An 18,279-nucleotide genomic window follows, 5' to 3' on the forward strand; every position below is an offset into this window, starting at 1 on the left:
CTATTATTGGCAATTAACGCTACGTTTCGATTTTAAACCTTTTTATTCGGCTTTGAATCTGTGCCTTTTTATAAAAACAATTCAGATTTATGAGATTCAATCATTATTCATTTTACTGCTATCGGTATCCTTTGTGGCACTCGATCCTGCAACAAGTTACGTGTCTTTAACTGGTGACGCGTTACCTATCCATCCCCAGTGCCTTTTAGTGGGTTCCCTTCTTCGTTCGACCGGTGGGTGCTCCTCGATAGATTTTGTATGATCTTTAGTGACTGGAAAGGGGAATTCAAAAAGGGGTAGCCGCCCCCACCCCAGTCCCCTGCCTGGTGTTTTTTGTTAAGGAAGAGTAATATCGAGCAAATTTCTATATGCAGCGACTTTATTTCATACCATTACATATACCTTTCCGAATTGAATCGCTAACGAATGCACAACATTTAGTATGGTTTCAAATGTGAATTAAAACAAAGTACGCCAATTAAATACTGAATTGGATGCAGATACAAAACGTTTTTCACATTTATGCAAACACACACACATAGTCCATTACAGTTGCAACGGAAGCGACTTTGTCTGTCCTGAAAAATGTCAATAAAGATGCAAATAACATGCATGTTTTCACAATTTAAATGATGACATTGTTATATCCTTGAATTTAACTCCTGGAAAGTCTGTCTCCATGGGGCCCCTAGTGGTCTGGGGCCCTGGGCGGCTGCCTACTCTTGCAGGATGGTCTGCATCTACTTTGACATATTTCTCCCAGCGGGAAGGCCTACATTTTCAGCAGAAAGGCAATATGAGAATATACATCAATCAATAGGCCTGGTACATTCTATATGATAATATAATATACAGGGCAAAGGCTGATTTCCTTATTTGTGTCCTGTCGACAAAATTCCTACTAAGAAGCAACCTACTGAAATATCGCGAAAGTTAATATCAGGTCGGGAGACAGAAAAAGACAATCCGCATTGGCAGGGAGAGTACCGCTACAGGCCTATGGGACACAAGCTATTTACGACTATAACAATATATTAGATATTTAATGACCTCGTGATTGTGTCTTCAAGAAAATAGTGCAGTGTATGCGTACGCATAATGAAAGTGCAAAATCAATAATGGTTACTTTTAATATTTAACAGGGCCCAAAATATATTGGATTTTCACAAATACTGGAATTTTTTCATGGCACATTCTGATATAAAATTACGCCTAATAAACGTAGCGTATTATTAAGCCCTATTTAATCCATTAAGGTCGCAGAGAGTCGTAAAAGTCCTCCTTCCTCATGAGTATAGTCACTGACAATTATAAGCGATATGTTAGCGTATTATGGGGTGCCGGGGTGGGGGGGAAACTAGCCTATCTATTATCGAGGCGACTTGTTACCAGAATCCGATCATTTGTAATCCCCTCACTTCGCTCCACCACGATAAACATTTACATTGGAGAAAAATAACAGAAAGCAAAAATAAAAATGTTTTCTTGATCAGCTTGAAAAAATACAGCACTTGCCCGCTGGGCAAATAATGATTGAACAAGCCTGCTGTTTGGGTACCTGACGACGCACTGGAACAGAGGGGCTGAATCCTGCCAAATGCGTTTACCCGAGGTCGTCCCCATGGTTTTATTCCTTAAAATGAGACCTGTCTGCTGCTGCCAAGGCCATTCTTCACTTCAAATCATAGGCATCGCCTTGCTGACGGGGCCCATTAGAATATAAATTAAATGTAAACCCCTGCAGACCATCAACGCCGGCTGCTTGATAGAAAGGGCCTCCAGAGAACGGGGTGGGTCAACCAGCATGTCTGTCGCGGAAACGGGTTCCGAAGGACACGGCTTTTCCATCTCTGAAACAGGGATCCGACTGAATAAAGACACGCTGCTTGGGAAACAGCTTTTCCACGCCAGCTAATCCGCAAACTGGAGAGGGGAGTAGATCCGCCGTTTTCCGCCATCGATGACTCGGGCTTTTTCGCTGCACTGTAAATTAACCCCATATCGGACTGCATATTCGATGCCTGAATATTCTAGCAGCATAGAAATCCAGTTGTTAAATTACGAGATTTTATTGATAAATGTGGGAGAGAATGTATGAAGATATTCCTGATTGCATTTTGCGACCCCTGGAAAGGGTCGCTCCTCGAAATACCCGGACATATGGCATCTCCTATAGCCCTCTAATATCACGGCTGCGCCCCCCCCAAACCTCACACACATCGCAATCACACACTGTTTAATTCAGTCCTGCTCGCTCGGGCACTCACTCTGCATAAAATGTACATAATTATATAAAAATAACGAATGAACAGCAAGCAGTTCCATGCTGCAGGATCATTATCACGCGGAGCCGTGCAGTGATATTAGGTCAATTTAACAACATATTCAGTACAAAACTGCCCCACGCCTCAGGATTAAATCCTGATTTTTTTTACTGATATTGCACATTAAATTATATTACTGCCGTTTTACAGTGACAATTATACCCAATGTAACGATGCGATTAATTTATAGGCAACAGCACAACAGAATAGTTTATATTAAAAATTACACAAAGATAAAAGCTAAAAAAACTCAGAAAGTTGTATTTCCCACTGTAATTTGAAAAGTGCTAATTTGATCAAAAGCAAAGGTATTTCAAATGTTGGAAATTACAGCCTGTATCTCTGAATGCACCCCCGCATCGTCACCTACTCCTTACCCGCTAACGAGGCACGTTGCGCGGTGTAACACCGGCATCTACAAGCCGCGACGTCCGTGCCACCATACTGGAGCATTACAGTTCAGGTTTATAGCGTGAGTGTACTTGTAAGAGCTGTTTTCCTGCAATTTCCCTGGCAGCACTATTGAGGACCGTAATAACGATTAACGACAGACCGCATCAAGGTTTATTTGTGTGCGCTTCTAGTAGCAAAGCGAATTTTATCTAGCGCTGATTTAAGTAAATCTACACAGTAAAATTATGTATAGTCCTAGTCCAGATTTAGTTTTTCTCTGATCTCAGATTAGTTTTCATCAGTTAATCTTCAATTACTCCTTAAAGTTGATCTACCGTGGTATTTTTTACACTAAAATCATGTTGTCTGTATTCAACGCAGATGAAACTCAGTCCTTCTAATACATTATGTACAGCAAAGCATTTCTGACTGATGTCACTGTGAAACTGCAATACTCTTTCTCCGTGAAAGTCATCAGGGCAGCACCCAGTGTTTATTGCCCTGCAGAATACCACCAATCACGCTGGTCCAAACGGAACTGTTGTTAGTGCCTTAAAATGGCACGTTGCTTCTCATTGGCTAGACAGTCTTGTATATGAGAACAATGTATTCGGTGCATATTAATACCAGCCTTGATATTAATGTGAAACTTTAGAAACTATATCCAATATCACAAACCACATCATAAGATTTCTGTCGCATGTCACTCGGACAAACCCAATAAGTAAGTCACACAGGACCTCCCTTCACCATCTTAGTGCAGACTGTCCTTTAACAACTGAGCTAATCCCACCTGCACCCTCCATAACCTTACCTGTAACACAGTTATATCTAATTGTTCTGTAGCTGGTGGGTGGGGTGGGGTGGGTCTGTGTATGTGGGGCGGGGCGAGGCAGCGCTATATCCCTTTTTACAGACAGCTGCTACATCAGCTGGTTTTCCAGCCTGGAATCTCAAAGGATTTCCGGAGTAAGACAATGAGAGGGCAAAGAACAATAACTATAATCGTGTTTAGAACAACTGTGATATGCCAGCAGGCCCAACGGGATAGGCTAGCTTTAAGATTAGCTGCACCCTGTCACACATCTGCTTTCAATGTATCAGTATTGCACGATGAAGAAAAGGAGCCTGCAGTAATCCATTGGTATGTTCATTTGCTACATTGGGTTTGGTCTGGATCTCGGCTACAACAGTATTCAGTTGAATCTCTGTCGCGTGGAATTCAAGCTGACTTCATTCCCACAGTGCAGAGCGAGACGTGTGCAGACAGGTGTTTTAGGGATGAGAAGCTTCTCTGCAGTGTTACTGATTGTGTACGGAGGGAAAAACCGGGAATCCTGTTTGTTCTCCGAAAGCAGGGCTTGATATTTTAAATGCCGCCGACCCCCACTCCCAGGTGCTTGTCCCCCCTGCCACCCAGAAGCCCCTCCCCAAAATTCGCCCAGGCGAGATCTAATTCATAGATGAATAATAGATAGGACACTTTCATCTTGATGTTTTGTTAGGTGCTTTGCGCACTGTAGCTGGAAAATAACATAGATTGTGCATTAGCCAAGAGACCAGGGAGAGTGGGTACGGACCCCCCCCTGCCCCCCGATGCTCTGGGCCACTGACCTCAAAGCCTGATCCCCTCAAACAATATCAATCTCCCAGCAAAATTTACTAGGCTCCATGCAGATGCTTTAGTTCTTGTCACCCCCCCCCCATTTAGCAGGCAGTTAGTGCGGACCCACCCTGAACTGGTGACCCCCACATCAGCCGAGCCCCAGCTTAAGCGCCAAAAGGCCCCTGTGATCTTTGCCCCCTGAGCTGCACATGCAACATGTGGACAAAGGAAAAAATACAGATTCGCAAACATGGAGAAATTAACATTTTGATCCAAACGGGGGGGGGAGCATGCAGGGCTGCTCATCAATAATTCAGGCTGGGGGGGAGGGCAGTCCAGGCTGCTAGGCTACCAGCCCCTTCCTTGCCGGTGTCCTTGGGCTGCTGGAGCCGGGAAAGAGCCCGGATCAGGTGGAGCGGGACCCGCGGCCCGGTCCGGCGCAGTACCAGCTGCGGCGGCTGGCAAACACATGCCTGAATACCAATGTGCGTAATAACAGGGCATCGGCGGCTCGCCCACGCGGCGGAGCGCCAGGCGGTGCAGCGTAACGCACTTTCTTAAAGGGCCGGCCGACAGCGGATAGAAAGTGTAGCTCTTTAATCTGCTTGTTTCTTAATCAGTACAGGTGGGTTTGCGTGAGGGGGGCCGTGCGGAGAGGGCTGAGCGGGGGGGCCCTCGCCGTGCTCCGCGTCTGACGACCGGCAGGTTAATTACACCAACGGCTCCCTGGCAGGCGACAAGCTGCTCCCTCTGATAGCAGCTCAGTGCCACATTCCTTAGGATCTTTATGGGTGGGGGGTACAGGACACAGAATAACAAAGGGAGTGCCCTGTCCCCCATTCCCAGGCATCCTCACATCCACGTCCCGCCCAGAATCACAGCTTCTCTGGCTGCCACGTCACCCTCTGTCATCGATCCGGCTGCGGGAGACGCAGAATCACCGCAGAGGCCAACCTCAAGCCCTTTGTTCTGGTGTTACGAGGACCTGGAGACCCGAGAGCTTTAGCGGAGCCGGTGTGACCAAACTGGGCAGAGTGGAGCGAGGTCTAAGGGGCATGTATAGAAGTGCTAAGCAGGCCAGTCTGCTTGTAGTTTTTACTCAAAGACTCAAGATATGAAAGCATCACTGAGGCCATTATACGCTAACTAATTCTACATATTACACTGCATTTTTTAATATTCATCTGCAGAGAAAAGCTAAATTGCAAACAGCAAAGTCTCTAATAGGGAAGAGTATTCTGTCAGCACTGAATGGTATCCGAGGTCTGTTGTTGCAAACACAGACATTTCTGTTATCAGTGTTAAAATAGCATTGGATAGGAATAAACTGCAGACTGTTGATTGGACAGTGGTCTCACCAGCAGCCCCACCAGAGCTGAGGCTCATGCAGTGGGAGGGGATGGAGGGGGGGGGTCACGGGGGGGTCATTCCGGGGTCTGCCAAGGGCAAGTGCAGTGCTGTGGTTTCAAAGTAATGGTATGCAGCAGGGTGGCTTTAGAAAAGCAGGGGGTGGGTGGGTGTTAGAGGAAAACAGGGGGAGAGAGAAAGAGAGAAGGAGGGGGAGAGGAGAGAGGGAGGAGAGAAAGAGAGAGGGAGGGGGAAGGGGGAGAGGAAAGAAAGAGAGAAGGAGAGGAGGAGCAAGAGGGAGGGAGAGTGGAAAGAGAGGGAGGGGGAGAGGAGAGAAAGAAAGGAAGGAGGAGAGGAGAGAGGGAGTAAGGGGGACGAGAGAGAGAGGGGGAGACGTGAGAAGAGAGAAATGGAGACAGACCAGAGAAGAGAGAGATGAGAGAAAGAGTGAAGAGAAGAAAGAGAAAGAGGGAAACAGAGAAAGAAAAGAGGGATAAAGTGGAGAGAACGAGAGAGGCAAAATGGGTAGAGAAAGACAGAGAGTAGAAGGGGTAAGGAAAGAGAAAGAGAAAGGGGAAAAGGAGACAGAGAAAAGGAAATAATGGGGAGAAGAACAGAAAAAGCGAGGAGGTAGAGAGGAGGTAGGGAATGGTGGGAAATCAGGGAGCAGGGGATTGGATCCAAGGCCAGCGGAGCGCTCCCATCGGCCCAGGTACCGGCGGCTACTTTCTTTAAATCACTTATAATCTAATTAGGCTGCATTGTAGCCCGTGTTCTGGCTGGGGGGGTCTGTGGGGCTGGCTCTCAGGGCACTGCCCCCATTCCTGAGGTGGGGGGGTGGGGCTCTGCCTGGGGTCACCATAAGCACCTCAGATTTGACCGGAGCTGCCCTGCCTCAGCTGTTGCTATGGCACCTTGATGGATGTTGTACGGCAGCCTCCGCGTTCGCCGCCGATGCGTCAGTTTGGTCGAAAGACGGTCTGAACCTGAGTCCAGTCTCCCAAAGGCCACACTGACAAGAATAACGCGACATGCGCGGAACTCGGAAATCGCTCCGTAATGCCAGATCTGCCACCGTGAGGCGCCAAGTGAGATTCTAACAGGGTCTGCCTACATTTTCCCGGCACAAGATCCACTGCTCATCTGTTTAAATAAACTGTGTTTTTGGGTATTTTTGGGGTCATTTTAAAAAACTAACTGCTTGTCGGCGACGTGCCGCGGCTGAAGCATCGCCACCCACGCCTTTGATCCACCTGCATGGCTACGCATGCGGGGCAGTGGGACAGACAGACAAACGTAGCTGACAAACCTACCTGCAGGAGGTGCTCAGATTCTCTCAGTAAAATGAACCAGACCACACAGAGAGCAGGATACTGCCGCTGCAAATTCAGTCCCAATTAATTAGTCTCTTATTGGATATATTCACTAAAACGGACCCTTCTAAACTGGATTGGCTGAAATGAAATACCCTGGTAAAGAGCAGGGAGTTTGAATTTGTGACACTAAAATAAAGCATGCTTTTGGCTGCTTCAAAACAGCAGATACGTTTAATTGGCTCCATTTAAACCTCCACGGTTCTGCAGTGCCCATCTTGGTAATGAGAAAAGCGGTGGGTGATGATGGGGGGGGGGGGTTGTCTCACGCCGTGGGAGGGCTCTGAGAGAGCCTGGTGCCCCAAGAGGCTGGTTTCCAGCAGAGGGGACAGAGCTCTGAATGCGAGGGGCTTTTGCCAGATTGAAATAAATGTCTGCTTTTCCTGTGAGAGGGAGGCAGATTCACAGTTGGAGAAATACGTATATACAGGAGAGAAAATGTAGCAAACAGCAGGCTGCTTTTTTAATAATATCCCACCCCTCTGGTTCCTTTCAGTCGGCAAAGAGCACAGCCCTAATATATTAAAGACAAACACGAGGGCTCTCAGGAAGAGGCCTCGTCAGCCCAGAGCTGAAGCAGCTTGCTCATGATCTTTAAAAGCCGCTAAAGCTCCAGGCCATGAAGTGAACCTCTGGCTTTGTCCACCCATCAGTTTGTACAGCCTGCGTGCCATTTTTTCTGGTAGCTATGAATCTCTGCTGTAACGGTAAGCCAGCCTCTGAGGATGGCACCGACTGTGGTGTCCATGCCAACAGGAACTTCCCATTGAGATCATGCGATGTGAGGTCACAGGATGTGATGTCACAGGAAGGAGTGGAAATAATAACCAAACTTGTTAAAAGGTATACATAATACAAATCAATCTAAGCATATATGTATGGCTGAGACAGAGGACACCACACCACACTGTGAAATGCACTAGATAACTCTTAGCTTTGACTCCTTGCAGAAGACATTGGTTTGGCTAAGAAAAATTGTTCTTAAATATAAATGAATCCACATTCATTTGGAAGCCATTTTCCCAATGACCATTTACAAGAGTCAGATACACTCCTGAGCTTCAGACACCTACATCCAACATCCTCTAAGAGATGCTTGCAGTGGGGTAAGTGCATGTAACCTAATCGCACGCAGTATGCAAGAGATGCCCTCAGCTTAAGGTCTCAAATAGTCTGAAATGTGTTAGTAATAGACTGCAAAGATCTGCAAAGATGGAGGCCTGGGTGATGCCTTGACACACTGCTAAAACTGCTCTGCTTTCTTTGGAAGCTCTTCTGCTGAAGACACTTGTCCCATATTCCATTTTAAAGGAGATCTAAGATGACATGGGGTCAGGATCAGACTGATGGCCTCACCTGCTTGTGTGGATTCAGACAGGTAGCTGCTGTTTCATAAGAGGAAGGTGGCCCTCATGCCGTGATAGAAAAGTGTGCAGTGGGGGGGGGGGGGGGGCTGGGGGAGGGGGCTGGATCTGGGACCTTCCTGATGTTCCTGAACCACATGTGACAAACTCAGAGGCCGAGGTGCTCAGGTCCATTTTTATCTCTCATATTTCTGTTTCATCAGGCATATTCTACACAGTGGAATGTTTTTGTGACTCCACAGCGGTGTATGGCAAACAGCGAGGGAGATTACATGATGCCAGACCACATGGCATCAGGTAGACAGTCTAAGCAGACCGGCCCTCACATTTACAGACAATCGAAGCTCAAATAAACATCCATAGGCATGTCTCGGTTAAACGTGTCACAGATTGAGGCGTGGGAATCACGTTGGCCTGGGTTTCACCATCCCACCACAGAGCAGTAATTATAGCCCGGGGCTGAGCACGGTCACTGGCATGGGGCGAGGACCATTCCTGATATATTTAGCCACAGTTGATTCCGGGGGCCCATAGACCAACGCAGCATGACGCGCCGTGAGTCCTGTGTGGGCACCCGGCTAGTGTGTGGGGGTGGGGGTCCATACCTTCTATGGAGGGGGCCTGGTCCTGGGCCGCATACAGCATCTCCTTGAATGCCTGAGGGAGGAGACAGGATCTGATTTCAGTGGATTAACACACAGAGATGGGAAATACAGGATCTCTCCTTAACATGTGTGAGGAAGCCCATTACACACACTCATCTTTAAATAGCAAACACACTCATCCTTAATGGGGTTGCATACTCATCCTTATGGGCCATGCACACTCATCCTTTAGGGGCATGAACACTCATCCTTAAAGGGCATGAACACTCATCCTTAAAAGGTGTACACACTCATTATTAAAGGGTGTACAAACACATCCTTAAAGGGTATACATACTCATCCTTAAAGGGGATGCACAATCATCCTTAATGGGCATGCATATTCATCCTTAAAGGGTATACACACTCATCCTTAAAGGGCATGCGCACTCATCCTTAAAAGGTGTACACACACATCCTTAAAGGTCATGCACACTAATGTTTAAAAGATGTACACAGAAGAGGCAGACAGATCTAAGGGGTACAAGTAGACAGCGCAATCTTGGCTGGGTCACGACCACCACCAGTGTACACCGCTGACCCACAAAACACCCATAATGCAGTACACTATAAGATAGAAAGTGATCATGACCAAGTCTAGAAGCTTTTTTTCTATGTATAGAGATAGCCGCTGTTGAATAATTTAAATTGTGAACTAGCAAACGTAGAATCAAACCTGCGATGGAGATAGTAAAATGCAAATCATGAATTGTCAGGTTTAAGACAGTGTGGAGACAAATGAGGCCTTCAGACACGGAGCGGGGGGGGGGGGTGGGGGGATCGCTGGGCGCCGTCATTCACAGGCCCATTTAGACCTATAGAGCCCAGACAGAGCATCACTGAAAATAGTCCTACCTGCATTGGTTTGGAAGCATAATTTCCCCCATCACTAGATTTTGGAGAACAATAATAACAACAACAAGAACAAAAATAGTACTAAGAAAACTGGTTTTCATCACATGAACAATCAGGAACAATTTGGGACAAACAAGGTAAATCTGGGACACAAGCGGTAGCCATAGAGATGCTGAAACCCCAGTCTGATTGAAAGGGCTTAATTCTGAAGGAATACAGCTGCTTCTGGGGTGGAGGACAGTAGAGTTTCCTCAGGGAAATGGGCCTAGAAGCCCAGGCTACACTTTCCACATGGAATATTCCTTAAGATAAAAAGGTTCTTCCTTCCAGTGACCACACACGTAGAAAACGGCCCCCACCCTGATTAATATGCTAGCTAGTCTCCAGATTAAGGAAGGGGGAGGGGGGGGGGGTGACGGCATGATTGAGGAGGGGGGATGACGGCATGATTGAGCTGTCATCCGCACCTCAGCGGAATGGCCACATCGCCATGGCAATGATGCATCTGAGCAGAATTCGAGACATCGCCATGGTAATAGCGGGCACCAGAGAGGTGAGGCATCGCCGTGGTAATTTTTAGTTTTTCGCCACTGAAAAGGCAAACCACGTCATGGATCGGGTGCGAGGCCCCACCCTCTGTTGGCTCGCCCGGCACTCTGTGCCTTCTGCCTAGCCTGGCGGACTCCCGTCAGCTCGTTTCCCAGGCGGCCGGAGGAGATCCGCCCAGACAGCGGGGGGGTCGAGGGGGAGCAGATGCCGTCCCAGCGGGATGAGGGGGAGGGGTGGGGGTGTGCCATATCCTCAGCCTATCTGCTCGCTGGACGTCTGTATAAGGAACACCCAGTACAACTAACACAGGCCCTCATTGCCGACCACAAGAACAGCTTTAACTGCAGCTATTCATCATGATGCTTGTTTTTATTAGTGTATAAAACATGTCCGCTGTTATCTCTGCAAATGGCCTAGCTGGGGGTGGGGGGCGCTGTTGTCCATGTAGGCCTACAGCGGCAGCAAGGTTTTTGGGTTAACTTCCTGTTCCTCATCTGGGACAGCAGGTGAAGCAAGTCCTCTCATCATACCAGCTGCAACAAAGCAATTAATAACCGCAATACTGTGAAAAGCCACCCTCCAGTGGCATAAGCAAACAGGAAACTGAGGTAAATGTGCTTCAGTTTTTTATATGTGCTTATACTGCTCCGGTGCAGCATATTCAGAAACAGAATGCAAACATGCATGTCCAGTGACTTTTGGTTTTAAATGCATTTAAAATTTTGAAAATATTTCCATATTTTCATCAATCCAGCTACCCGTCTGCTAATCCTGGTCGGAGAATAATGTCATACATCTTCAAGTATGTTTTTCTTTATATTACAACTCAAAGTCTGCATTGTCACATCGTTTTTCACGTTATGCAGATGCTATTTTTGGTTTATTTACTCTTGGTACTTTTTATTGTCAAAAATGCTTCTTGAATGTAGATATAAACAGAACTGAACAATACCTGATAATAGCAACAGTTTTCATATCTTCTGAAAGGAATACTTTGTTCCACATTATTGTGCAGATAGCAGTTTTTGAACATTCAATATCATAAATGGCTCAAAACAGAAATCTGTTGTATTTGTTGCTTAAACAAAGAGACATAGTTACATGTTAATGTATAAACCCCTTGCTTGAAATTACTTTGGCATCTCTCTCATCCATTGAAATGGTGAGTGCATGTACAGTGTCTGCCCATATTTAGACGCTGCTGCATTTGCCTCTTAAAGATGTTGTTTGTTTCCAACAGGACCCTCTAGTGTAGCCCAGCATTCATCAGCAAGGTCGTTGTTTGAAAATCACTTGTCATGTGTCTCAGCCTCGGAGAGCGGCGGCTGAAACGTTGGTTTACGCACAGCCGCCTGCCTACGGAGCAGCATTTCCCAATCCGGCTCCCGGCCAGACGGTCCAAAACATGGACAAAAACGTGGACTGTCTGGGGGTCTGCAGGGACCGGATCAGAAACGCTTCTCCGAAGGATCCTGCATTGAGATGTTTTGGAAGTTCAGAGACGACAGTAGTTTCAAAATTTATTTGCTGCATAACAGCAAAAAAGCTGAACTTTGCTGGCTAAAACGTTCTATAATAATCCTTTATCATTTCATGAGGCATGAAAATAACCAAACAAGAAGAAGATCATAATAATTTTCTGTTGTGCAGAAAAGGTTACTGATATGTCACTTGAGCAATAATTTGTGTATTTGTATTGGGGGTGGGGGGGGGGGGGGGGGGGATCAAAAGCGAAATCAAGGGAACGAAATTACTGACCGAAATAAGAATAAGAGAGAACTTTTCCAGCTAACGGGACAACCTCCAATAAATGGAGTCAAAAGATTTAGTGGCTATTATTTTAAAAAATTGCTGCACATAGAATTGGTTCCCATCACACTGGGACACTGATGTTCTTGTGTTTACTTGGGGAACATAACCTGCTTTTGGACACTGTAATGAATTCCAGCAAAAGGTCCGCGGGGTCCTGGCTGACGATAATGGGGCTTTTGTCCTGCCACAAAACAATGACGCACGCGAGAAGCCCCCTCGTGTCTGTGCCCCCGCTAGCTGCACTCAGCCTCCTCCGGCCCTCGTAGCCCTTTCCTGAGACCCAAATCAGGCCTGAGGTGGGAATACATTTGTGGTTCTTCACTTAAACTAGTGGCCGAAATTGTGGAAACTCTTCCAGTTTTTAGAGATCGCAGAACTTAATTCCAGTTACTCTAGCTACTTATTTAATCATCCAGTGTATGATACTTATAACATTCTTTGAGTGTTTATAAACATTTCCACCAATATTTGTGTAGTAATTATTTATGCATAATGCCAAAAATGCTAGATGTTTCCACAATTTTGGCCGCTAGTACACGTATGTAACACAGAAATGCCACAGTAGCTGTTCCTAGTTCCCCAGTGACATGTCATCATGGACAGTGACACTGGGTCGGTGGGGGAGTTGGGGGTGGGGTAGCTATAGCTAATGGAGACACACCCCCTCCAGACCTTTACGCAAAAATCAATCTATCATGTTTAATCATTTCCAATAAGCCGAGGTCCTTCCTTTTCAATTGTCTCTTTGGCTTTCAATAAATACAAATGACATTTGGCTTCACGGGCAGGTTTTACTGTCCAGGCGCTTCGCTCGGCATGGGATCTAACTGCATTTTATGGTCCCTAGTAGGGAGGTCATCGCGGCATCCCTGCACCTTAAGGACACCAAGAGCGATGAAAGGAGGCCGTTAAGAGGCCGGCTGTTTTCTAAAGATGCTGCAGTTTCTCCGCAGTCTCTGGGACCGTCACAGTAGCTCTGTAGCTTGCTTTGGTTTCTGTCACCTCATAACACCTCAGCAGTGACGGTCTGTGTGACGGGGGCAGCGCTGAGCACTCAGTGCCATTCCAGTGCACCGTGTGCACGTCGTGTGGATGCAGAGCGGGAATCGGCATGCGTGCACACGCCTGGCGCCCCAGGGCAGTGGGCAATTAGGGGCCCACGGTGACCACACAAAGCCCTCCTCCCCACCCCCCGCATCGGCTGTCCTCCCTGTGGGCAGCAGGGTCCAGCACCCCCAGGCCAGCGGCTCGGGAGACGGGGGGGCTGCCAGCCTCCATGCATCAGTCCAGGAGACCATCGCGCTGGATGTCTTCACCGGCGTAATAACCTGACTAATCGCAATCTAATCACCTGCTCCAGTTTGCACCAAAGCCTCCACACCTGTGCCTCCACCCCCCCCCCCCCCACAACACAGCCTAATCTAAAAGCTAAATGTTTATGAGCTGTCAGACCCGCATGCTGATGCATTAATTACATGCAGCCAATGACGGCCTTGCCGCTGATCAGCGGTACCTTCTGGGACGACTCATATCAGCATATCCATCCCCACTAGACCCCCCCCACACACACACACACACAGCAGACTGTGCCCCATTTTAGCATCCATATGGTTATTGTTTAAAACCGCAAATACTGTCCTGTCATTTATCTAAAAACCATCTATGCGCACCAGACTGAGAAACTGCGAAGTAGGAGCCACGTACAGGTTACAGGTATCGACAAACTCCTAAAAGCCTTCATAGAAACTCAGCCTTCATAGAAAGACGGAAGCTATGGCGGCGTTTATCTGTGGAGGACTTGCCCGCTTTTTTGTTGCCCGTTCATACCTGTCTGGCCTTTGTCAATTCACATCAACCCATGTTTGTTCAGGCGATGCAGATGCCTGATGCATCAGCACCATGAATATCTCCAGTATGCGTGACATCCATCATGAGCACCATTAGGTTACATGTCGGTGAGTAACCTTCGCGACGCCTCACCCTGTCTCCACTGCGTTCACTGTACAGTGGCCTAGCGAGGTGCGTCTTCCACCGCTCGGGTGTGGCGGCTGTGACCAGATCCCGCAGGGTCGTTAAGTCAGTCACGCAGGGTTTTAATTAGTCGAGCCTCCCAGTGGAGCAGTGCGGGGTTCGGGGGGGGGGCGTGTGAGGGAGGGGGTGTCGCTGGTCCTTCACAGCCTCGCCCAGACCCGCACGTGTGTCACTGTCCTGTCAAATCCGCATCAGCACCTCGCATGCTCTCCCTCTCATTGTGCTCTGTCTGCACACAGGGCAAAAGCAGACACTGCAGGATCTGAGAAAGTTTCGATTTCCTCTGTCTGCCCCAGAGTGCAGATCACACAGCCACCATCTCTGCCATTGCCGAACACAAGAAAGCTATTCAAGGGTATTTTTTTTTTGCCTATAAATAAAATATACAAAAAAGGCTAAACACCACACAATCCGAGAACGGGCCATTTTTACACTTTACAAAAATGTCTCCAGAGAGATTATCAGAACAGGTACGTGTTCGACGGCTCAACAGTTCATGATCATCCTGATTATGAAATTATCAAACATCAGGCAAATGACTCCTGTGCTGTGAGCGCCTGGTTTCGCTCGCCATTCCTCATCTCACGGCACAAAGCTGCAGGAGTAACGACAGCCACTGACTCCTTGCATTGCACCTGAAGGCTGATCTTTAACAGTTATCAGCACTGATATTTTCCTGGAATCAACCTGCATCTTATTACTTATGTATATTTAACAGAAGCAAATTATATTAAATATAACCAAACTTTACCTTGGATTGAGAGCTAACCCTAAACAAAGGAGGCATTATATAAATAATTAAATTTAATGTCCTCGCCGATGTCGTCCTCAATTAAATTAAAGTGATAACAGCCCAGGAAAGTCTCAAAGATACCTGGACATGGAGGGATCAAAGAAGCCATCCTTTGTAAAGAAACTTCACGTGCAATATGCCTCCTTTGTCCCTCAATAATAATAATAATAATAATAATAATAATAAAAAAATGCACATAGCATTTTATGTGCTTCGATAAAACAACCAGAGCTCATGTATATCTCGCGCCAAAATGGAGAAACACAAAAACGAATCACAAAGACTGTAATGGACCTCAAATAACTCATACACGATAAATGTAAAATCTCAAACCGTTTATTCCCCTATTGAAAGATACTGCAAGAAAAAAAAAATGAGAGGAAAAAAATCAAATAAAAGAGATACTGCATAATTTAGATATATCTAAGGTATTGATAATTTGGATTGCGGTGGTAAAAAATACAGCCATGTTTCTGCTTTGATTCTTTCATAAATCCAAGGTAGTAGAGAATCAGACCCAAGGTTTAGTCAATCATAATGACAGAAACACATCTAGATTTTAAAATTACTTTAACTGACTACAATAAAACGGCTATATAACGTACAGTAAGTACTACAAGTGGGGAGAAAAAAAAACAATATTAAGCTTGCTAATAACAACAATGCCATTAACAAAAGAAAGGAAAAGGTAACGCTATGCAGTCATAAAAAGTTACAATACACTTCCATAATCGTGAATTCACTTTAAAATGTGTTTTATATAGCGATAAAACACGAACAGTGATGTGATTAAACGGCGAAATTCATGGATTGTCTTGGAAATTAAAAAATATGATCCATCGGATCATTACTGATGAAACGGACAAAAGCTTCTCCGCATAATCTTAAGATAATTAAATTTGAGTGAATCACAATTTGCACAACTATTACAAATGACATTTTATAAGAATTACTTTTATAAGATCCCACTAGTCCAGGATCTATAGGCGGAAACTCGCGTATGAACCACAGAAACAAAAAACAAAAAAGCCCCCGTTGTAACATCATCTGTTCTGAATTAATAGCAAAACTTATATATATATATATACAAACAATGGGCGATCATGTTGACAAACCCCTAAACACTGGGGTTTTAGCGGTCCTATAGCATGCAAACCACCTATTCTGCAGGGAAACTGGGAACCGTTGGGGTCCGGAGGCTGGCAAGCTGCACTTCGGACAACTGCTCCGATCTGCTCTTAGCCAGGCTGCACGGAAATCTCACCCTGTCTTCACACACGCATTACTTTAAGGAATCTCCCAAAGCCCTTTCAAAGTGTAGCCGCATTTCCACTGTCACACGCAATCAGTGTGCTGTCAATGTGCGCAGACCGATCATACTTATGATCAACCCGCTGTAGCGCACGCTTTTCTCGCACGGTGCCCATCCATAGCCACCTCTAACATTTACCTCATACTGGATGTACTGCTTCCTCCACTCCGGAGTGATATGAGCCGAGAGGTGCTCCGCGAATTTCATCCTTACTCTTCGCCTTGTTTAATCCGTGGCCCCGGTCGCTCTCTGGTTATTTCGGGCAAGCTGATTACTGGGGCGGCGGATGCCTCGGTGCTTTAACAGTAGTGCTCGCTGCTTGACTCGTTATCGTCCCGGTTACCGTGCTCCGGAGACTCCCCGTCCCGCATATTATTTCACGGGTTATGAGGACGTTTAAAACGCACATACAACAGGACGCTTCCCCCGATCACACCGCTATATGGCACTGTAACGATACGGGCACAGCTGATCTGCTGATCCGTCCGTGCAAGTCGTCTGTCTCTTAGTGGTGGGGACACCGACCGCCATCGTATCCCGTAAACAGCCGCTGCGTCACGGCGCAGACACACTTTAACACCGCCTTCCCCGAGATCCCACCGGCGCTGCCAAGATCAGGCAACAAAATAACAAACACACTGTAATTTAATAAACAACAAGCAGTTCATTCGAAGCATATCTCTTTACAGACGAATAAAAACACGAGTGTTTTTTTTTGTTTACATTGTCCACAAGTGACTATCTTTGATGATTGATTGTGATCATGAACAGGATCTATTAGTGAAACGTTTAAGTCTTGGCGTACACAGTGTAAGACTTATTTTAGCCTATCCTAGATTTTTCATATTGAAAAAAAAATTGTATAATATTTTATTTATACAAAATTAAACTCCGATTTTGCTTAAGGTGAAAAAATATATATTGTGTAACTACATAGCCACATCCGTTGTTTTAAGACAATTGGACCAACAGAGTCAACCGTTATTTAATAACCAAAATAGATTTACATGGTGAGGTGACCCGAAATAAAGTCATTATTCACCAAAAAACTCTTGTTTACTTTGCTTGAATTGTTATAAGTGGAATTTTTCTTAATGTTATAAATGTTTCCACGCATACTTCAAAACGCTTAAATATAATATTGGCACCACCACTGCTGAGAATGATAATATTTCCAGCCTAATCTGAATATACCTGAATCTGCCCAAACTGCCAACACCCTTAGACTAAATACCGAGACCACTGTCAAACATTTACTGCTGCATCAGACACCTGTTTTTTTATTGTTTATCTTTAATTTTGGAAACAGTACCCCACATCACACACATGTCTGCATACACACACTCATTTCCATGAGTAAAACCCTAATCCCAACTATGACAAACTTAACCCCTACCCAGTCCTAACCTTAACCATGAGTAACCAACCAAACTACAATTCTTTTGGCATTTTTAATTTTTTTGATTGCAGTTACAGATTTTAATAAAACTAAGTTTCCTCTTGTGGGGACCAAAAAATGGTCCCCGCAGCATCAGAATAACATGCCTGTAATCACACTGTTTAGAATGAAATTTCCCCACAATGTAATGTACATCTGACCAACACACACACGTATATCGATAATTGAGAGTTAGATGAAATAACACAGTCTTAGTTAAAGTCTGGCCAGTTTAACGGCGCGGAGATGCGGTCCATCAGGCCCATGATTAAGCAAGTGAGTAAACATTTATAAATACAACAGCGCTCCTAGCGGTCAGACAATTAAGATTATATGGAAGACAACAGTACCGGTCCTAGCCGTTGTGGCACCCTAGGCAAGGGTCACTGCCAGCGCCCACTACTTGTGGCAAAGTGAAATAGGCTGGCAAGTCGGCGCC

General features: G+C 45.9%; 1 protein-coding gene across 2 annotated transcripts in view; it reads right to left on the minus strand.

The window, feature by feature from the left end:
- Positions 1-16,975, minus strand: part of xpr1a (xenotropic and polytropic retrovirus receptor 1a) — a 74,993-nt gene extending 58,018 nt beyond the window's left edge. Inside the window, exons 1-2 of one of the 2 annotated variants that reach the window (XM_048977319.1) lie at positions 16,541-16,975; positions 9,013-9,064 (exon numbers count right to left, since the gene is read on the minus strand). In XM_048977319.1, the coding sequence (XP_048833276.1) occupies positions 9,013-9,064; positions 16,541-16,609 (121 nt within the window). In that variant the 5' untranslated portion in view covers positions 16,610-16,975. The remainder of the gene's footprint in view (positions 1-9,012; positions 9,065-16,540) is intronic. The other variant, XM_048977318.1, reaches the window with a different exon arrangement.
- Positions 16,976-18,279: the final 1,304 nt, after the last annotated feature.

The sequence above is a fragment of the Brienomyrus brachyistius genome, chromosome 15, assembly GCF_023856365.1.
Source record: "Brienomyrus brachyistius isolate T26 chromosome 15, BBRACH_0.4, whole genome shotgun sequence".
NCBI classification, from domain to species: Eukaryota; Metazoa; Chordata; class Actinopteri; order Osteoglossiformes; family Mormyridae; genus Brienomyrus; species Brienomyrus brachyistius.